Here is a 23500-nt window from a genome sequence, read left to right as displayed (position 1 = left end):
CCTTCCTCCTTCCTTTCCAGGAAGAAACAGTTGTAAATAATACTGTATTTCATGCTAAAAAGCACAGCCATTCAAGAGATTTGTATTTTCTCATGGAATACCACCCTGCAGTTTCTACATTACTAGATGAAAACTAGTAAATGTGGCTGGTGAGCTAAGTCTGAGTAGAGGTTTGCAGGCTACAGCCTGATGGTCTTTGTCAGTTCCTAGAGATCAAATATCTCACAAATCACTACTCCTCATAGTATTGCCTATTAGACTGGAGAGCTGAACAAGCGTGAAGTTCATTCCTTTTCTGATAAGTGCAATACAGAGATCTGATTAATGCTCTTTTTTGCCATGAACAGGTAAGGGTCTTCACAGGCTGCCTGCACTTAGCAACCCCTAAATAAATGGGTGCCTGAAGGCTGTATGTTGTACTTAAATTATTGCTATAGAGAGTACTTAAAAGACTTTTGACCTCAGATATTCAATTTCAACCCCTGCTCCAGCAAAGTCTTGTTAGCTTAGAACAAGACTTGATTAGAAATGTATTTGCTGCTTCCCAACAGGATTTCTACTCACATGTTGTGAAATGAAGTATTTTCCCAAAATGTCATGGTAGACTTTTGTCAAAACAAAAGAGTACTGCTATTGTTGCTGTCTAAAAAGCTTCTTTGGTTTGTCAATGCATTTCCAAGCTTTACTTGCTAGCTTTAGGGGAAAAAACAAAACCAACAAAAAAACCCCAAGAACAGAATTTTGCATGGATCTGATTCATGTGAGTAGCCGGAATCAGAGCCTGCCACAGAAAGGAAAGCCTAAACATTTACTCAGTAAGACAGCAAACTCCATGTTACAATATATTTTTTCTTTTTCCTTTATATAGGCAAGCAAAATTGTTTTAAAGGAGTATACTCACAGATGATTTAAACTATCAATAATAAAATGCAGCTGTTTAAAAAATGGGGCTACTCAAGTATGTTAGCACCATTTGATGATTTATTACCAGTCTCCTTCAATTTCTCCTTTTCTGCACCAAGTGACTACAAAATCAAAAGTACCAGCATGCATCAAGCTATAATATTCACAGTTAAGATAAATTAGTAACTATATTTAGTAATGCTGTGTGTTATTTGTTCATAGGGGTGAATATATTGTTATCAAGGATCATTTTTTAAAAATTTAAATCATGGTTACAGTTATCTATTCATAACACATCCTCAGAATCAAAATGAAAGTGATACCTTTATATTATTTCTTCTATTTTATAATGTACTAATGCTAAGTTCCATCCATACCAGTTGTACCTGGTTACCACTGAAGACATTTTCTTGCCCTCCATCTCTTCACAGCTCATTAGCTGAAAACAGAGAGCTCCTCTTATGTCAGGAGCAGATGTACTAGCCGTGTGCCTTGCACATGAAGAAAGCCAAGACTTGAGCAGGGACCCATGAGGTCCCTGGGCCTATTTAAAGGCCCTTGTAGTCTCTAGGCAGGCAGCTCTACCAAGTGTGCCAAAAGAGTTATCTTTCTGGCGGAAGCACTAGGAGCTGTACAAAGTAGTCTCAGTGGGCAATCACTTAGATTATTGACAGGCATATGCCAGGAATTAAAGCAATTCCGTGAAAATAGAATTTTCTGGCAAACTGTTGGCACAGTGCCTGCCTGGTTCTCATGGAGCTTTTCTGAGGAACATTTCTGGAAGCTATGCGAATACACAAGTGTTAGAGTGATATCATCTGCTGTTCTGGAGTGGCACTGATGGCAATATCAACTGGCTGCTGAATACCTTTGTGCTTCAGGTGCCCAGTTTTCTTAGGCTGTGTTACAGTACACTGTGAAGTTGCATCCTTGCTTTCAACTTCCAGTGTGGTTGTGTTTACTCTCTACAAGAAATAGGTTCCCAATAGGTCAGGTTTGCTTTTCGTTGGTTGTGTTCTCCAGCTTTGTCCTTGGAGTTCAGTTTTCTGCTATTGCTACAAGACGGGACTTCACAGATGTTTATAAATATATGAGTTGAGAGGACAGTTACATTATGTAATGAAAGCAAAATATTTAGTAAAATTTCTATACCTGCCCAATCCCCCCTGTCCGTCCCCCCCCCGCCCCCCCCTTTTGTGTTTTGTTTGGAAATAGCATCTATATTTTCATTAACTAGACAATATTCATGCACTGCATAGGAAGAAAAAAACATCTGCAACAGACAGCAACTGTTTCCCAGGAAATGGAAAGAGCACACTATGTAGATATTATGCTTTTTATCTAAACATAGCTAATGCATTAGCTGTAGGATTTAGATAGGTTCTTAAAGTATATGAGTGCTGGAACTATAAATCAGTTCTGATACTCTCCTATTTTGCCTTTTCCTCACTTTTGGACTGTGTAGAATATGTAAGTATTAAATGACTAGCATTCAAGTCACAGAGGAAAATACACGGACACAGCATAGAAATCTGCAGAACATATTGGAAACTTAATTTAAGGAATTTTAAAGAAAATATATAATTTTAGGGCAAGTGAAAGAATTACAGTTGCATAGGAATAAAAATAACTGGCCAGTTCCTCAAAAGGCATATATTTGGCAAAGTTGCATTGAATAACGGAATTATACCAGCAGAGTATCCTTTTGTATCACATTTTGCATGTAACATTTGCAAACTGGAAATTTTACCAAAGCAAGATGTCAACTAACATTTTCTCTTAAATGAAAATATGAATGAAGCTTCCTTGATGGGCACAGCTCAGAGAGCACCATAGGTACAGCTCCCTGACAACATGGGAGAGCAGTTTTTCATTTTAGCTCATCAAAATACTCTCTGCAGGGAGCCGCTCTATTCCTGAGTATGGCAGCACTGTGAGAAGGAAAAGAGGTAGTGAATGAGACAGGGAAAAAGAGGAAAAACAAATAAAGCTGATTGTGGTGGGGTAGAAGTGTTTCTTTCAAGCGGATCACAATGCTTTTTTATTCAGCAGCTGTTCACTGAGGTGTAGAAAGCTGTAAGTCTGCAAGGTCTCTTAGCCTGGAAAATGGTTGGAGAAAAGCTGGACATACTGCATCGGTAAATGTTTAATCAAAAGCAGAAGTTTCTTCCATACTTTTTAATACATATATATATATATGTGCATATATAAAACAACCCAACAGCACTTTTTCAGGTAAATTATGGTACATAAAACTGATTGTTTTATTGGAAAAAAGTCTATGTGTCTCCTCCTCAATATGCTCCCTCAACCTGTCCTGAGAAACAACTAATGAGACAAATCCCTCTGGTAATCATGGAAATCATTTCACACTGGGAACAGAACACAGGGCTGCTCAGATCATAGCAAGAGGGCAGATTTTTCTCCCCACAATTTCAAACATTTCAGGGCATTGCGAGAAGTACAGAAATATTCGATACCACTTACAAAAATCTAAATGTTCAGGATAGATAAAACTTGTTCCCCACCTGCAGGTATGCCTTCCAACTTATTCCCTCATTACTGATTACAAACACATCTACTACAGTTCATTTTTTAAAGACGTCTTCCAAAGACAGAAAATTTCCATTGAGATATACTCATCCTCCTTTTCAAAGTAAACCGATGCTTGACACATGATCATACAAGATACAATGTGCACCTAAAACAGAAATCTGAGAAGGAAACAGAGAAAATAAAAGTAATGCTGACCAGAAAGACAAGACCAGAGCACAGCTCTACCGTATCTGGCCCAGCCATGGCACAGGCGGTCACCAGCCGGGGATGCGGCCCGCTTTTACTTGTCTGAAGAACAGTTTTCCCGCTTTTTAAAGTTAGGCTTGCAGGCATGGTTACCTAAATAATTTGCAAATAAGAAGACTTCACAGCAGTTTTGAGGACGAGACTGTGGTGCTGATATGGCCGTTCGCAGCTCTCAGGAGGGTCGTGAGAATTATGTGCCTATTAGTAAGGGATGAATTTATGCCCCGGGAATTTAAGATTAGAGCCGTACCAGGCAATAACCTTACCTTAACACATCAAACTCTATTCCCAACAAACTGTATTAGCCTGCTACTCCAGTATCTGTTGGCGTCTGGCTTGAAAATACACCCGACCACCCTCTAGGGTAATTGCTTGGATCTGAAGGTGACCTCCGCAGTGCTGATGCTGCATCTCGAATCGGCGATATTTCAGCCACTCCAGCAGGAATCAGTGGGCTGTGGCAAGGACCTAAAAACGTTACGGGTGAAGACAGGCCGGCCTGCTGGTGGAGGCGGGTAGGAAGGCCCTGATGTTGAATGCGCCATCATGATGGAGCCCCAGAACGGGCCTTCTCCGGTCATGCAGAAACCTTCACATCAACACAGTTTCATTTGTTTCCACCACTTTCTCACAACACAAATGCATCCCCCTCCCCCCCACCCACCACCCTCCTTCCTGAACATATCAACAAAAGGAACAGCAAAATAAATAAATAAAGACTTAGCCTCTGCTTCGGGGAAGCCGCCTCTCCAGGTTTCCACCTTGGCGGTGACCTGGCTGGAGCTGGTAGGCATCAGTTTTCACGGCAAATGGTGGGTGCGGAGGAGGCTGGTGGCTCCCTGGCCCTGGCAGCAGGCTCCAGGCTCAACTGTCTCTCTTGGCCGGCCGCCCCCGGCTGTCATTGCACCAGGCCTGAGCCGTAGCTGAAGGCGTAGCTGCTGGCCAGCGAGCGGGACTGCTGGTGCTCCTCGCCCTGCTCTGAGGGGTAGCTGGGAAATGTCTGCGCCCGGGACACCTTCGCCGAGCCGAGGCTGTGACCTGTGGGGGGAGGACATGGACACAAAAGATGTATCTGGGCTTTAATTTAATTTTAATTTACTTGAGGCCTTTAGCCATGGACGTGGACTCTGACCAGCTGATGTCATACTGCCCCGTGGTACCAGGGTGCCTGGAAAACAGACGTACCACATCAGGCCTTGCTGGGGCTGCAAAAGAGGGTTTTGCCCATGCCTGAGGCAGGAGTGGAGGACGGATGCCCAGCTGAGGCAGAAGATCCCGGACACAACACAGGCATAACTTAGGGGCAGAATTTTTTCTTTTTTTTAAACTGCAGAATATCATATCTATATATTTCCTACTCTGTTAATCTTGGTCATATTTGTTAGTTAGAGCAGATAAAGAACTAATGCAGTTCTTCTTATTTATCTGAAGCACTGATTAAGTGGTGGAAGTAATGACAGCAATTTTAAAGGGATTTGTCACACAAAAGCTGCTTCATCTACTTACTATCTTTCAAACAGGATGCCAGTTTGCCAGGTAAACACAGCATCATTGTTATTTCAAAATGAACTGGAGGTGGGATATGGCCATGTGGCAGAACACTGGTTGGGAAAAGGACATGTGAGATCTTTCCTCAGACAGGCTTGTGAATTTCATATAACCGTGGCTTGTTCACTCGCAGCCAGCGAGATGGAAAACCATGTGTGAAAAGCCATTAAAAAGCCAATGACCAAACTTAAGATGACTCCTATGGCCTGATTCTGTATCCCAGTCATTTGCCTATCATCTCCATATTCCCTTCTGAAATTGAGATTTAATTAGTAACAAAAAGTTAAGTTCCAAAGTGCGTATCTTCATGCAACATATATTCTCCACTTTTTGGAAATGTATATTAAAGCTTGGATTTAAAATGGTTTTGGATAATGCTTTTAAAAATGTCTCTAATACATGTATTGTATGTAGACATGCAAAATCTTATTTTTCCTTCAACCACAGCGCTATTAAAGAATCGCTCTAACAGACTATATACTCAATTGCTGAAGAACTCAGCTCATGTTGAAATGTTTCAAAACAGCTAGCAGCTTTCTAGACTGCCCCAATAGTGCTGGAACCAAGAATGATGTTGACTGGATTTGGCAAAACTTTGTCCTAACTTGTATTTGGAAAAGTTTGGCTACAACACATTACTGACTGCTTCATGAAAAAAATTGTGATTCCCCCTGAAGATGAGTCTATATCAGAGCAATACTGGGACCAAGAGAGAAAAAAAATAACAACTAAATGAAAAATAGAATAAAAGGTACATCTCAGTGACACTGGAGACAAGAAAACTAGAGACTGAATTCCCAGTGACACATTAATGGTCATAAAAAATCCCTTTCATAGCACGACCAAGCAGGATGAATTTTGTATGTGTATTGTGTATTTTTAATATTCATTCACTGGGTTAAATTGACATTGGCTATCAAAACCTGACTGAGATGCTGGGTTTAAATGTTTTCTGCTTCAAGAAGCTCTTACATCAAACTGAATTAAAATGTATGGTGACTATGAGGTCTGAGCTGCAAAGCAAAAGCACTCATAATACATTGTTTGAGAATAGCCTTAAATGTCTTTTTGCTTTGATCAACTTTTAATCATGATATTAAGTGAGGCCTTCATACATCTTTACTTCTATTTGGGATTTGCATCACAATTACTGTTAGGTTTGTTTGGTTGTTTTTTTTAATTTAATGCAAACCTAAACATAGAAAGTTGCATGATCGTAGGTTTTAATTTTGTGTCCAAAATCTGGCATTTTTCCTTCTAAGGATGTAAGGTCTTGTTTTCTTTTTACACAGAAGATAGATAGAAACATATATATTTTAAGGGCCATAGGGAACTGCTAATCCAGTCATGTGATTGGCTATGTACAATTTTTCTCTTTCTTACCAATAAAGATAAATAAAATATGTCAAGGTACCATTTTCCTCCATGCTCTTTATATATTTTATAAAAGTATGTAAACCACACAAATAGTCCCTGTGACAATGAGCAGGAGTAAAGACACTTGCCAAGCAAGGGAGTTCCCTAAACTCAGGCCTATTTGTATCATGTGCTGTATCACATATAATTAATATCTAATTCAATTCTGTAGAATACTGCAGCTTTAACACAGTGATGAAGAGTGCCCCTACTGAACTAATTTCTAGCCAAGGTATTAAGGCAATCTCTTAGAATACAGAAGATTAATTTGAACCTATTAAGGTTAAAAAGGAAATTAAATTCAGGTCTTCCATTTCCTGGATGTATGCCTCAGCTGCTAGCACATCCTCTACTGTTCTTTAAAAGAAAATTTGTAGCTGCTAAATCTCACAACAGGGCTGATTTTAGCCATTCTGTAACCAAAAGGGTTAATGAGGATAAGTGACTTCTTCTTCCCTGACTGCTAAGATATGTAGTCAGAGACAGAGACAGTCTTAGATCCAAAAGATTAAAAGGCACACTCAACAGAGCCAAAAGATTTAAGACACCTGGTCGAGGCTCAAGCTGAACAGTATGACACCAATCTATGAAAATAATAACGAAAAGAATAGAGGGCATCTGTTCAAATGAAATAAGAAAGCTATGGGTAACAGAGAATTTGTGAGTTTAGGAAAGAATGGCTCTATGCAATATGTTTACTTTTGACTTTTTTTAATAAAGAACTATATTAATATATTTAAATAAGATCAATAAAAATATAATGGTGGTAAAATAATGAAATAGTTCAAAGGTTCCAAGTTGGCTTAAGACTTCTAAGCAGTAAATTTTCAAAATTTAAGTTTTTGTTCGGCTTTGTTTTAAAATTGAGTATATCCTGTGTTGGAAATTCTAAATGATAATTGATTCTTTTATTTGCATTCCTACTAAATATTATTTTAATACTCATACAGCTGATTAGCCTTATGGAGTCAGGTACTGCAGCATCTCCACAGTTACGCTTTATGTCAGCAGTAAGGATTTGGAAACTAAAGATACAGGAAAAGTTTTTTCAGGAAAGAATTTAAGTTCCACAGCTTTCTAAGCATCCTGCTTCAATAATATTTTCTGTGTCATATTTGGGTCTTAAAAGGTTAAGAGAGAAGTAGAAGAATGCTGTTTGTGGTTTTTGCAGCTCTTTGGTACCATATCTGTTTTCAATATTACAAAACTAACTCTTCTCTACAGTTCTGAAGTCAGCATGAGAGGAATTTGATTAACACACACTTTACGACCTGAGGACACCAGTAGAATTGGTGGAGTTTTTTCCTGTGGCTTACATATGAAATGTTTTTGTTTTTTTTTTTTTTTTTTTTTTGTTCTAGGATAGGATCTTGGAAAGGTATTATTAAGTCCACTTCATCCTTTATTTAAATTTACTGTCAGGATCATAGAATGCAATGAAGCTGCAGTCCAAAGCAATTAGGTATGAATGATTCATCAAGATAATTTAATGTAACCTGGCAAATTACACAAAAATTAGATTTTTCCTGATCTTAATTATGTCGGAAGCAGAGGCAGTATACACAAGGATCTTATTTCATGACATGGTGCTTATTTATAACAATTCTTTAGAGGAAAAACCCAATGGTATCCTAGTAACAGCAGTGATTGATGTACATATAAGTAGATCGATCACAATTTCTAAGGGAAAACATGCAGTACTCAGCTAAATGAAAAGAAAAAAATAAAGCAAAAACAAAAGAGAAGAGATCCAGCGATAAACTTTAAAAGCTCCCTTACTGCTGCTTCTTGGGAGATGTTTCTCTTTGTTTCAGATTCAGAATTCAAATTCTTAACCAGAAAGAAGGTGCCAACCCTTTTTCTTTTCTGAATGAAAAAAAAGGTCACACTTTTCTTTTCCAGCACAAGAATTCAAGGGACTCTCTCATCTGATATTCTTTGGTTAGAGCACTCATCTATGATGTACAAGTCCTGTGTTAAAACTCCCTACTGCCTGTGGGTAAGGTTCGACATTACACTTTCTGTAATAGAAAAATTGCTGAAAATATTCCCTTTCTCCTCTCTGCCCACACTGCTGTTCGCTGTCCCTGAGTTGTGTCATTGAGACTGAAAGGCTGCTTTGTAGACTGAAGCACTTCGGTCATCTGGTTTGCAAGAGGCCTACAAATCGTTGTACTGGCACAGCTGAGGAGCAGGAACAAGCAGCCAAGGGTAAGAGATGGCAGGGCTTTTCTCAGACTGGCTTTGGTGCCAGATAGTTTGTTTGGGGAATGATGACCTGTCAGCAATATGCAACCAAATGGAGGTGAATGCTATTGCTACCTAACTACTCCTCTGATGCAGAATCACTTTTGAAACCCTGTGACTAAGCTTTTCTAATACAAGATCTAATATAAGTGTATATTTTTGCAGCACAATGATTAAAAATTAATACAACCAGACACTCCTGTGTTTCAGCTTCCGTTGCAGGCCTTTTATGTACCTCATATTAGATAGTCATTAGTTAAAATAAAGAAGCAGACTTTTGCAGCTGCACAGCAAGCTTTCATCTGGGATTTCTTAACCTCTGAACAGATGACTTTACAAACAAAATGATGTTCTTCTAATGCAGTTTTACTTTTCTAGGTAATAATAATAAACTTTATTTTTGAAAATAAAATTTGGCATATCCATTCCCAAGATTATGAGCACAAAATTGAAGTCACTAAATTAAAGCCAATTGGATATCTTTATTAGTATTATGTTTTGTATATTTGTACTTGGGATGTTCTGAGACTTCATGAGGACAAGAGCTCTATGATTGCTATAGATGTTTCTATAAATGTTATGGAAAAACACAGTTGTTCAAAAGAAACTTCTATGAATCAATCAGTGCAAGCTAAGACCAAAGAAAGTGAATCACCAGTTGCATTGTAAAGCAATCTTTTCCTTTTAGAAATATTCATTGGAAAATTCTGTTGTTCACCATAAACAGAACAGTCTGGAAACCAGTGAAACAGAGATGATGAGGTTTTCTCCACAAAGGATGGTGCAAGGAGGTGGAAAAAACCCAATTAGCTAACAGATGTTTCAGGAATGAAATGTTAGTAAGAAGGAGTTACTTGTATGTTGTTTCCTCAGACAATCCTCAACAGACAATAAATGCAGCCCTTCAGCCAGAGAAGTTCACAAAACCAGTACCAGCCTTTAATCTAGATTTATGTTCTCTAAGGACTTTCCCAACAGCAATGAAAGGTCTTATTTGTACCAGAGGAGGCCTGCACTGAGGATATGGTTTCGATGGGGAAGCGTGTCTCAAGATGCTTCAACCTCTAATATTCTTTCTTTGCAGCATTTTTGTTAAGGCACAGGACAAAATGGTAAAGGCACTGTAGCTGTGCACTGAAAGCCCACTAGGGAAAATGAAGCACTTTTACTGCAAGAAACTAAATTATTATGACTGCTTATTTCAGATGGAAGCTTTTATCCTCTAAGAGCTTTTGTTGCAAAGAAAGAGACTCCACACATTTTATTCTGGATAAAGAAAATGTTCCTCAAAAAAAACCCCTACTACAATCTCAAATCAGTTAAAGTGGCTATTATTGCATCAGAAAGGATACTTTCATTTAAGGCAGAAAATAAATGATTGCTGTTATCCTATTTATAAATTGATACTGGTTAAAATTCTGCCAACTCTCCGTATTGATTATACAGTGTCTTCTATTGAGCTGTTGATGACAAAGCAGCTTTTCCTTTTCTGCTGTTAGATGATTGGAATAACTAAAGCAAAGTTTCATAGCAGGACAAACTGCTACAAAGCAAAACATTTATTTTGCAGTAACGATGCAGTTGGATTGGAAGGGCATTAATTGGTACAGCAATTATTATGCTGTCACTCACAAAAAGATGCAATGCAAGGGAGCAGATGGAAACTGAAAAATAGCATAAACTACATTACAGCATATTGATTTCCATATACTTATTGAAAGGGAGACTGTGGGCCTATTTCAGTTCCAAATAAAGAAATACAGATTTTCCCTTGAATTTAACTACAGTTGGAATTAAAACTCCAGGGAGCACAGCTGGGCTCCAACTTTTATATTTTCTAAAATAATTTTGGATTTCATTTAATCAAATATTTATCTTTCTGAAGGGAAAATGAATATCAGGAAACATAATTTTTGAGACAGATATTTAAGAAAATGGTTTTGTTTATATATTAGAAATAATTTTGAATAAAAATAATTTAAATTGATGATAAAATACATAGGAAATACATTAAGAGAGTGAATGTAAAATATCCCCTCCTAACATTTTTAAATATTTCCTTTTTATTCTCAGTTAAAAAGCATTTCAATTTTCTTTAGAATTTGAAATTAAATTAATAATTTTTTTGTTTTTTTTTTTTTTTTTGGCTAGCATCAAAATTAGTATCTGAGTAGAATATACTTGTTACAGAATCCTATCACTTTCCAGAACTGGAAGACTATTATTTATCTTAAAAGTCTTTGGCATTGTCATCAAGTTCTCCTCTAGAAAAGAAGAAATTTTACATGTGCATGAAGAAAAGATTGCAGGATTGGCAGATTAAAACCAGTAAACTTACAATATGTCAAATTTTTGAGTCTTAACGGAAAAGTTTTCAACATTCCAGTTTTGGCACAAGAATGCTGGAGTTTTATGAACAGTACATTTACATGTCAATATTTTTAAACAAAGAAAATGCATGTGCTTACGGCTTTGCAATAGTGATAATTGTCTCAATTCCTACAAATAATGTGAACTGCATGTAAACATTATGTATGAAAAAAATAAGCGTTATTTTATCTGTACCCTACCTAAAATAGCAAGTATTTAAAAGCAGTATCTTGAATCACATAACTAAAATTAATGTATTGACTAAAGGTCAGGTTGGTTTAATTGCGGTTCTGTTTTTCCAGATATTGTTTTTAAATACTTGCTCTCCTGTTGCATTTGAACTATATATTATCTACTTAGGCTATCACCAGTTGTTGTAGCGCCTGTGGTAGAAATATCAGAATGTCAGCCACATCTTTCTCAAATATGAATAGGTTTACCTTGCCCTCTACTTTTAATTGATTTTCTTTTTCCACTGGGGATTTTTTCTAGTAATGCATCTTTTTATTTGTACTACCAGCTTTCTATGCCTCTGTGTGTTTATAAAGGGAGGAGACATATATAAACACCTGCTACCTAACATCTCCACCTAGGAGATGGAAAAGAAAGTTACTTCTGCATGTCTCACATTACCCAATAATCTTTCCCCTTTCTGTCCACATTCCTGCAGCCAACTTTGGGAAAAGTAATCTATTTTACATATTACTTTGCTTCGACTTGTGCTCTTCTATTTGTAATATATAATTGTATGCCCACATTCCTGAACTACGGGGAGATTAAATAAAGTATCTGACTGGAGTAGCAATTTTTTTAATTCTGTACTCTGAGCCAACATGCAGATAAAGACAGTAAGCTTGTACTTAGCTTTCTTATGTTGTCTTCCATATAGAGACTGCAGTGGTCCTTACAGAGATTAACTGATTTCATCTTTACAGCTTTTTACACTTGTGCTAATGTTGCAATATGAAACCAGCCTCCTCTCTCCCTCTGTTCTGAGTCCAGCTCCTTAACTAGGTCAACACAGTTGAAGGAGGCACAATCATGTTCTCACTTAACACAAAATTAGGCTAAGGTCCAACTTTGCTTCAAAACAAACAGAATTTTCCAGATGAAAACTCTCAGAAAGAAGGGTTTCTGAGTTTGGTTTTGCAGATTCTTCAGAAGTGAAATTTTCTGCAGTCATACTTTCAATTTTTAGTTTTTTGAAAGTATTTATCAGGGAACCGTGATCTACACTAGCCCTGCATTGAGCAAGCAGTTGGGATGAATCAATTCCAGAGCCATCTTCCAACCCAAACTATTCTGTGATATGATGAAATAATTTATTTTCAGCCATTTTGCTTTGTGAGAGAAAACAAACTACCTTGTTCCAAATCAGTTAAAGAAAACATTCAGCTGTTCTTCCTGACTGGCACACTATATCAGGAGAGTTGTAGTTTCTTCTGAATCATTAGACAGGTGATAAAATTTGTGTGTGTTAGAGAAGTGACTATGGTCAAGGATTTTGTTTTATAATGAAAGATACAAGCATCATGATCTTGAGTAAAAGCTTTTAAGAGGAAATATGTGCAGTTTAATACTGAAATGTGTCAAAATAATCAACAAGTTACTTAAGACTCTAAATAGAATCTTCAATGAGTGCCCTAACAAAGCTACCTGAAAAGGCTGAGTACTTTATACAAGGTGGCTGGCATCCCCAGCCTAATTTATCCTTTCAACCACAGACTCAGTCAACCAGAAGCTCATATAAAACATTTCCACATAAGTTGTATAAGTGAGGTTTATTATGAGAATAATAACTCTGTTCCTGAGCTTTATGCCTGTCCAAATTAAAGTAGAATTATTTCATTTACCGCAGAGGTAAACAGAGACTAAGCATTTATATATAAAATATAGGTAGTTTCATTTTCCTATTCAAGCTCAAGACTTAATGAGCTTTTTAAACAGAAACATCATGAAACTGAGTCATTCCATGTTGGTAATACTAAGGAAAGAAAAAGAAAATTGTAGAGGAGAAATTCCTGCAAGTGACAATTTCTTTCACTTCAAGGAACATTTGAATTGGATAAGAATGTTGACAAATAATAAGATGATGGCAATATGCAAGAAATAAGAAGACAAGAATGCTCTGATCATAAGCACATATGGGAAAGACTAAAAAGAGGGGAAGAGAAAACAGCTAAGGAAAACTCCAGTGAGAAAATTATTTTAGTCTTTACAGTACTTCGCATCATGGGGACATTACAAACCAACAAAAGGAAACACTCAGAAAAATTACCCTGCTCCTGGAATAACTGGAAAGTGGGAAGAATATAAAGCTAGTGAAAAAAGAAACAAATATGAAAGACAGATAAAATTGTGTGGATTCGGTTACTTTGCCTCAAGTAATGATTTTCTGCTGTATTTAAGTAGGTAAAGATACACGATTTGCTGTCTTCTTTTGCTTTTGATTCCTGTGTAAAGCAGAAAGTCATTATGAGAGTCAACTTATTGTTGATCTCTGTGCATAAATAGATTTTCTTTTACATCCTTGAAAATTACATCTACCAGAGTAATTTATAATCTTGGTTTACCAATTTGTTAGCTCATCGTTCACTTTTCCTTTCCTTAAAATGTTTTTGTTGCATTTTTATTACAGCCAAACTAAATTCCCAGTCAAAACACGGATCTTATCAGATACCTTGTTAAAAAAAATCAACCCCTAATTCTGTTACTGATTTAGCATGAAGCATCTTACTAAAAAATGCAATGCAAAAATGCAAATTTATACATTGCATATCACTTTGATGATATGGAATATCTCACTGTTAAATATTTATTGCATTTCAAATCATATTGACATTTCCCCTTGGATACACTATTCCACGAAACACTATACAGGCCTCATGCACTTCTACTGATACTACAGGGGTGAAATGAAATAGTGAATTTCTAATTTCTAATATTAGAATATCTAAAGCAACATGAAGGAAAAAATTACTTACACTGACAAGAAGTGTATAAAGTGGAGAGAGTATATTGCCTTTGAAAATGGGATGTTACTGGAGGCTGATTGATCAGCACTGTTCAATCTTGTTGCTGTTATAATTCTGCTGATCTTTAGTGTGGCCAATATTTCCTGGCCCAGTAACATTTTCATTATAAATGCTCCATTCACAAAGATTTATAACTAGCCTATAAAAAAATTGCCATAAAATGAAACTCAGCACATGAGGTCTGAAGCCAGAGAGCAAATTTGGTCTGACAGGATGGAGGGAATATGTTTTTCACTATGATTTTATGTAAGTAAAATACAACTTTGATTGGAAAAAAGCTAAAAAAAAAAAAAAATTGGCAGGCAGTATAGTTTACATTATTTGACACAGGAAAAGATGGGGACAAAGGATTTATACCACCCCAAATGGATGCTTATTCTACAAATATTAATTTTAAAAGACAATTTTATCGTGTGACTATAATCTGAGAACTAAACACATATAAGTCTAACACATTCAGGGTGAGTGTGGTGATGCAGCTGAGCCCTTCCTTTGGCACTCCCAGCCATTTTTTTTTGCACACCTGAGGAGCCAGGAAAATACAGAGATCAATGGTAACAAAACTAACGCTTATCAAAAGCAAACAAACAAACAAAAAAGCAAACCAAAATCCAAAACATGTTTTACGTCTGTTTGGCTTTCACTGTGGAGTCACATGTGCTCCACTTCTGGGCTGTTCAAAGAAAAGGCAGGAATGCCTGGCTGTTGAAAGTGATTATGAGGTGTAATTGGACCATACATTTTATTATCAGTTGTGTCTTAGATTACCTTAGCAAATTGTTGCACTGCAGTCTCAGTCCCTTTGGAGCTCTGCTAGTGCTCCTCACTGCATAGAAACAGCAAAATTCATCATCTGTTTTGATCATATACTTCTACTCCTGTTACAGAAGTCAGTCTCATCCCATTACCGCACTTCCTTATAGGCATTTAAAGACAAAATGCAGTTCAAACTGTAGGTAATGTCTTCCAAAGACAGGAAAAATTCTTGGACTCTGGTAAAATGTCTTTCATTCTAGGAACATTGTATTTATGGTGTAACATGGAGAATTAGTCTTGCTTATGCGTATTTTGCTGGGAAGGGAAGGAGGAGGGTGGTTTGTGGGAGGTAAAAATGTAGTTCCCAGTTTAATAAAATGAGTTATTTAAACCAAGTAAAGATTTTCTACAATTTTTTTTTTCTGCCACCAATGAACAAACTTCAGAAAAGATAATAGATATCACATTAATGTATGCAGGGATGAAACACAGCTTTTAGAACTTCTACAATTCGAAAGCTTTTTTTTTACCTGTGCATTGAAAGCATTTATTAAACCATTTGTTATTCAGATTTAAGCTTTCTATGAAATAGCTTTCTATGAAATAGTCCTTGGAAATATTCTTTAGAGGGTCTTAATGTTATTTCAAGCTACAACCAGATAGTAATAGTAGATGCCATATAAAAGTGAAAATATTGCATTAGTTGATAATTAGCTCTCTGGCAATGATTAAGAAGCTCCCTCAAACACTTGAAGACAGGAAGACACACCTTTCCAGCAGCTGTAAAGAAGAAAGGACAATGCTTTTTTAAAAAAAGTATTTGAAATTATAGGCTTGTCTTAAACTTAATAAGACTTGAGACTGCAGACATTTTATCTAAAATGTAAGGTTGCTTGACTTTCTTTAAAAAAAAGACTTCACCTTTCACAACACCTGCTTAGAACAACTTAAAAGGATAGACTGAATTACTGAAAAACTGTAACTACAAATTTAGGAAGAGTTTTGAAAAGGAGCAGTAAACCAAATAAGCTTATACACACAAGGGAGAATCTTTCAGTTTAAATGATAGTATCATTGTATGTTTAATGTCTGTTTGTAAAATGAAGTTGTAAATTTCTACCAGAAAAAGTAATTAATATTCTTCTAGTAAGGAATTTTGCAGGCTATCAATATGCTATTGTAATTTTGGAATTTTAGTTTATTTTATACTTTAGAGAGGAAACTTAAGCTGAGATTAAAAAGATTGACTAGCAGAAACTAGTACTTCTTATATTTCTAAAAAAATTATTTAAGTTTTTGATATTTCTCAGTCATTATTCCATCTGCCTCATGCAGACATCTTTAATATTTTCTGAAGAATAACAATTTAATGCTTCCTTTATTCTCACAGGATTTAGTTCAGATTTCTCATATTTAGCAGTTTATTCAGGATAACCCAGGCATAATTCACCGAAACAGAAATAAACACCCTTGCCTATCTAAAATATTTCAGGGCTCAAACACAAAGACAAGTTATCATAGTATAAAAATTCATCTTTGATAGGAGAATTTGAGATCCATGTGGTAAAAACAATGTAACTTGAGCAAGCTTGGAATAAGTATCTTAGTGGATCCCATCCAAAGCTAGCCTAACAGACTTGATGCTAATTGCTGACATGATAACAGTGAACATTTCCAGTCAGTGGTATGTAACTGAAGATCTTCCCATCTCCATGCTCTGTTCAGTGTCCAGAATTATTTTTTTCTATGAATAAAGATTTTATCAATTTTTAAAAGTTAATTTAGTTATGGCTGTTAAACTCTCCACTTATCTTTAGGTAGCCAAGTCTTCTCTTGAGATAAATTGACATGCATTGATCTGAATTGGAAATCAAATTCTACAATTTTCAGATGAGAAACATATACACTGTACACAAACAATACAGAAATGGATTTTATGATAGATAATTAAAGTATATTTTGAGTTTGAAAAATCTGTAACTATTAGGAAATTGTATAAACCTAATTTTAGGGACAGATACATCAGATCTCCTGCACGTTTCCATGCCTTCTCCTGAGGCCTTTGCTAGTAGCCATTGCAAGTGGCTGAACAGTTTATTAGATGGATGTAGATCTAACACAGCAGGAAAGTTCCTAGGTTCCTTCCCAAAGGCTGGTTTCTGTGCAGCCACTGAAGGCGCTGGGGACAAAGGAAAGGTTTCGTCTGTATTGAGCTTAATAGAACTTTGAGTTCTTTTGTTCCTTGCAGAGATTACATATATAAAATATGTGGAAATAAGGCAGTTCACAGAGGCTAAACAAATTATTTTTCTCCATAATTTATTCTCTAAAATAAAGAAGTTCATTGATCTTAGATTATACAAGTTTAAATGGAACAAAGTAGATGCCTAAAACATCAATGAAGCACTCAGGAAAGTTAATCCATTTTTCATGACTCTATAAATAATTTCTTCTAGCTGTAAAAGCCTTCAATTACCCACTAGGAAATAAAAAACAATGGCTGTAATTCACTGAGAGATGCAAGTGATGTTCTTTTGCTTTTTTTTCCCCTGAAAAGGAATTCACTGTGATTCAGTGTGAACAAGCTGTGTCATTTGCATCAGACTTGTGTAAAGCTAGAGGAAATGAGCAGAGGTAAATCTTGAAAAGGTGTGTCAAACTGCTTGATCTGCTTGTGGCTGCGGATGGGAGGAGTCCCTTTTCCTTTACTCTCTTGGGCAGCAGAAGAAACAAACAGTTTAAGCCAAAGCACTTATTTCCTTCCCTCACCCAAATAAGGAAATAAATAAATAAATTGACTACTAATGATTATAATAAGACATGCTGGAATTACCACCCACGTGTCTTCTCTCTGGAAATTTGTTATTAAACCTGTAAATATCCTGCCCCATGTTTTGCCTTTTCTGTTCCTCAGCTCACTGAAGCTGTTTTTTTGCTGATATTCCTTTTGTGGCCACTCAAATCACAGAAGCTGTAAAAGCAGCACAGCAGCAGTCCCTTCAACAGCTTTCCTTATTCTCAGCTGCTGGGAAGAGATTCCTGACAAACCCCAGTGCATTCTGGCAAATCAATTGACCAGATCTCCTGAAAGCAGGAAGGGGTAGAGAACTATCGTCTCTTAAGTGACATTCATTCTGCCCGCTCTCACTGCCTACTAGTTAAGTGTTACTAAAGCAAGCTAGGAAATGAAAAAAAAAAGTGCCCATAGCACAAGGCGATAACCAGTAATGATATTCATAACATGACATGTACAAAGTAATTATACTTCATACAGACATTTGGAGAAAAGGGTGTATTACATTAAAGCAAGGCATTTTCCTGATGGCAATTTTGGTATTGGTGTTGATTGGAAAAGAGCTGTAATGCAGAAGTTAAATTCATTGAGTGTCTGTAGTAATAGTATACAGATAACAGATGACAAGGTGAACAAAGATGAAGCTCACAGGATGATTGAATGTTAAAGATATTGGTGTTGGCTAGCAGTTTAGCTAAGAGCAAGACGGATGGCATGGGGCCATCAGCAGTAGAAGAGAAAGAAAAGTAACATAAAGGACCCAGTTCATAATTTCTGAATGAAATCTGGGGAATTCCTTGTGTATGGCTAGACCACTCAGTGCTCCAGTCATTTTCAGTTATTGGTAGCCACACAGTGGCAGGTGAAATTCAGAGCAGCCTTTTGTGTATTGCTGCTAAGAACACACTAGGACACAAAAGAGAGTAAAAGCAGCTTTGCCTTCCGGCATCATAGCTTGCTGCTTTTTGTGTTATTTCTACTCTCCATGCCTATTATACCAGAGCAGTGTATAATGTAGAAGAATACAACATGAGATGGTATTCTTGAGTTATGGTACTAATTCTTCATGAACACTGCAAAAATTATTAACTTGCACATAAATTTTCAGGTTTATTAGTACAGCTCTAAAAGGAGGGAAATAAATAATAGAATACAAGTAGCTTTCCAGCAGGACAAAAAAGGGAATTTAGAGAGCTAGAAATCATCTGTGATTTAAAAGGAAGTTAAAGTATAACTTTAGCAGAAACGACTCTCCGTCTCTGGAGGTATTTAAAAGACGTGTAAATGTGGTGCTTAGGGACATGGTTTAGTGGTGGACTTGGCAGTGCTAGGTTAACGTTGGACTTGATGATCTTAAAGGTCTTTTCCAACCTAAACGATTCTATGATTCTATAACTCTGAAGGTACTGTATCTGATGAAACATAATGACATACTTTTACATTAAGGCAAAATGGCAGTTTGCAAAACTGTGCTGTATAAGGTACTGGCTGCAGGTTGCAAGCGTAAAGCCAAGCTAAAATTAAACATATATATCGTCTATTTTAAGAGCATACTGAGGATAATTTTAAGGGGAAAAAAATAACTAAAAATACCTAACAAAGGAATTTCATAAAATAAAGAAGAAAGCAAATGGCTTTTTCCAGTTATTTTCAATTTATTTCTTTATAGCCTCCTCCTCCCTGGGGAAATAATAATTAAAAAACAGTAATTGTGAGGATTTTTACTCATTGCTTGTTAAACAGAATAAAGCAATACTGAGGAGTTAGCTGAGTCCTCAAGCTGAAGTGTGAGATAACTCTCACAGAACAGGTATGCTATTAACAACAAAATATAAATAATTTATATCAAAAGAAGAACAAGAACTAAAATCTTTTATGTCATAGCTCACACCAGTGATAACTGCACCATTCTGATTACTCAGGAAACTGACTCTGCATCATAAAATCACCATATTTACATCCTATAACTAGAACTTGCAGTTAAAATAATTTTCTTTATATAGTCTTGCCGCTGAAGACATGAGCACTACTAAGGCACAGAGGAAGGAGCATTATATCTTCCTTGGAGACCTTTGTCTCTCACAAGATGACATCTTTGCATTCTTTTAAGATTTTATATTTTTCTTCATAAGTGTGAGAATGGGATCCAGGTAACAGTTAGTTAATTCCGCTTTTGTTTTTTTATGATGGATATTTAATGAAATTCAGGAGTGGGTATGTAAGCCTCTAAAATAGTGGAGAAACTGATGTACTAGCTCAAAAAGTCAGCCAGTGAATATTCGGCTTAACAATCACTGGCTTCATAAATTCACTTTGAAAGGCGAAACAAAATTAAACAAACCTTTTAAAGAGCTTCATGAGAACAATCATATGCTAAAAAAGGAACTTTTCTGGGAAGTGGAATCTGTCTGTCCATTTGCATTAGAGGATGATCAGGAACTGAATTTAAAAGACAAATGGGGAGCTATCTGAATTTTAGAAGACATTCAGACCTGCCGCTGAAGGCTTTGAAACCATATGCTTTGCTCCTATAAATGTGTTTTTTAGAAGATACCCAGAGATCTCAGTAGAGGCAATGAGCAAGGCAAGATCCAATTTTTGAGTCTTTGATAGAATGGTTAAGCAGCAACGATTCAGGCAACTGGACCATCATGATGCATTACAAAACCACCCTATTACTACTAAACTGTTACTTTAAGAACAAAAATAAAGAAGCAGTAGCAGCAAGCAGAACACTGAAAAATGTAGTGTTACTGTTTCTACCAGCTAGCTATTCTTCTTCTTTGTTTTAGAAATTAATTGCCTTGAAAAAGCAGCAGAGATTTGTCACAATATCTTGAATTTCCTTTCCCCCAAAACCAAAGGAATTTAATTAGAAAAGAAAAAAAGAAAAGAAAAGAAAAGAAAAGAAAAGAAAAGAAAAGAAAAGAAAAGAAAAGAAAAGAAAAGAAAAGAAAAGAAAAGAAAAGAAAAGAAAAGAAAAGAAAGGAAAAGAAAAGAAAAAAAGAAAAGAAAAGAAAAGAAAAGAAAAGAAAAGAAAAGAAAAGAAAAGAAAAGAAAAGAAAAGAAAAGAAAAGAAAAGAAAAGAAAGGAAAAGAAAAGAAAAGAAAAGAAAAGAAAAGAAAAGAAAAGAAAAGAAAAGAAAAGAAAAGAAAAGAAAAGAAAAGAAAAGAAAAGAAAAGAAAAGAAAAGAAAAGAAAAGAAAAAGCTGTACAACACATGCTTTTTTCTTTTTGCGTACTTGAGTCATGCAAAAGAAAAAAAATGTGACGTAGGTGCTTGAACAACAGCACCTTTGCAAGAACTGGGGTGAAGGAAAAGAAAGTATTATCTTAGTATTTTAACTTTGAAGTAAATAAAGGAGGCAAATATCATTCTTCACTAAGTTTAAGAACAGAGGCACTATCTGAAAGAAGGCATTTCCTTCCTTCCTCAAAATAGGACGTAAGTTTTGGGTCATTGAGTAGCACCCTTTGATCAGAGAGTTTACATCTACCATAGTCACTTGTGTGATTTTGCACAAAATCCATCCTTTTCAGTTCTTTTAATGCCCTATTTTTGCCTAACAAGAACCTAATATATATATATATATATATATTTAACTTACTAACTAGAAGCTGTGAAACCAGTGGGGATAATTTCAAATTATGAGCATTATGAAACCACTAAGAGAATCTGTTCCTTGCTCAATCCACCCATGATGTAGCAGGAGCAGGGTTGGGAGGTTTCCAGGTTTCTAATCTTTCTGCCTAGAACATCATACAGAGGCTAAAACACTCCTTTTATTATTCTGTAGTAACAGCAATCACTCTGCTACCTGCTTTACTCCTTGATGCTCAAAGGTAAGGCACAGGGATAGAGTACAGTCCTTTTTAGTGAGATGGAGCACACCTCTTCAAACAGAGCCTTTTCTTATTTTCCTCCCATTAGTATCATCTTCTACTGCACCTAGCTCCTGCCTCACTAGAAATGACTAGAAAGCAGAGCTATTGCAGTAGGACTTATCTCTAAATTAAATGATCGTGAAAGTGCATATACAAGGGGGACTTGGTGATGATTTTTTCAAATACTGCTGGATGATGTAAAGTATTTATTTGAAGTTTGTTCCCTGTGTCTCTCTCAAGTCTGCTACTTAACTTATTTCTCCCACTATATACAACATTTAATATTATTTATTAAGTTAGGAAGGCAGTTTTTGTTCTTAAAACAATAAAAAAACCCAAAAAATTATTTCCGGATGCTAGTCTTTTTACAAATAATTTGAATTTGCATTACTGTTCATTTTAGATGACAGAATATATATTCAGGAGTTCTACAAAATGCAGTAACTTTACCCTTTTTGGCATGCATACATATTTCTTTGCTTATTTTTGAGAAATCTTTTAAATTCTCAGACTTCAACGGAATTCAAACATATACTTTTGCTCTGATAAATGAAAGCCAACTGGCATTATGCCACTTGTCTTTTGTTCACCTTAATTGAATAAGAATTGAAAAATTGCTCAATGATAAATGATAAAAAAGAGACATATTTTACTTTTTAAAATTTGGAGAAATAATAATTTTAATCTTAAACTAAAAATATTATATCTCATTTTCCCCACAAATATTCCCAAATCACTCAAATATCGTCAAGCAATAGATAATGGAAAACTGTTTCTGATGAGATAATCAGACATAACTGAATTTTCCTAAGGATTCATATATCCTCTATTTCTATATTTCCATAACTTGTTTTTTAACTTCATCAACAATACCACACATAAACATTTTCCATTAAGCAACACACAGGGATCTGTGAAAAATGTATAATATAATATCAAGAATCTTAAAAATATTCTAGTAGATTTTTAATATTTTTAATTTTTACTATTTCACTATTTTTTGTCTTAGGATTTATTTCCATGTTGGATTTACTTCATATACCCAGATCATGTTTCAGGTAAAAACTCCTCTTTCTCTATTATGTGTTCCTCAAGTGCCTATACATTTAAAAGGGGACTTGATAAAAAAGAATGCTTTATAGACCATATACTAAATATTATTGAGGGAAATGAAGAGAAATATATGGAAGTATAGCAAGCTGTGACACACCATTAACCATTTTATCACCTGTAATGTGTCTTGCTGGACTCCTTTGGCTGTTTACCTGTCTTAGAAACTCTAAATAAATCAATTTTTTTAAACTGGTGCTTTATCAGCTGGAATACCATTGCTGCTTAAAAGATTTTAATATCTTAGCTCCATTCATCACAGCTGCTGTCATGTCACAGCACTTAGCAGAACGTCCCATTAACACATGAGAAGTTAGCACACCTGCTGAAAACTGTCAATATTAATTAACTGTATTTCAATGCAAATTTTTTTCATGCACCAGAAAAGTGTACCATTTGGATTTAAAGCATCTGGATGAGAACAACCTGGTCCCACCTGAAAAGTGGAAAATTTTTTTCCCCAAAAAATTTAATTACCTGAAAAAAAAATAGCATATTTCACATTCTGTTGCACTTTATGGCTGACTGAGTTTTGCTGAGAAATAACTAGCCAAAATCCTTGTTCTGGTTTAAACATTCTCAATGAGCTGGATTATTTTTTTCTTCCACCACCAACACACCACTAAAGCAGACCG

At 35.9% G+C, this 23500-nt stretch overlaps 1 protein-coding gene across 1 annotated transcript in view; it reads right to left on the bottom strand.

Moving 5' to 3' along the window:
- Positions 1-4603: 4603 nt before the first annotated feature.
- DOK6 (docking protein 6) overlaps positions 4604-23500 on the bottom strand; it is a gene marked incomplete at both ends in the record, with an annotated part of 260265 nt that continues 241368 nt past the window's right edge. The window contains one exon of the mRNA XM_082304009.1: positions 4604-4743. Coding sequence (XP_082160135.1) covers positions 4604-4743 — 140 coding nt within the window. The remainder of the gene's footprint in view (positions 4744-23500) is intronic.

Source organism: Platalea leucorodia (genome assembly GCF_965183815.1).
Source record: "Platalea leucorodia genome assembly, chromosome: 1".
In the NCBI taxonomy this organism is placed as follows: Eukaryota; Metazoa; Chordata; class Aves; order Pelecaniformes; family Threskiornithidae; genus Platalea; species Platalea leucorodia.
This window is presented reverse-complemented; position numbering and strand designations above follow the sequence as displayed.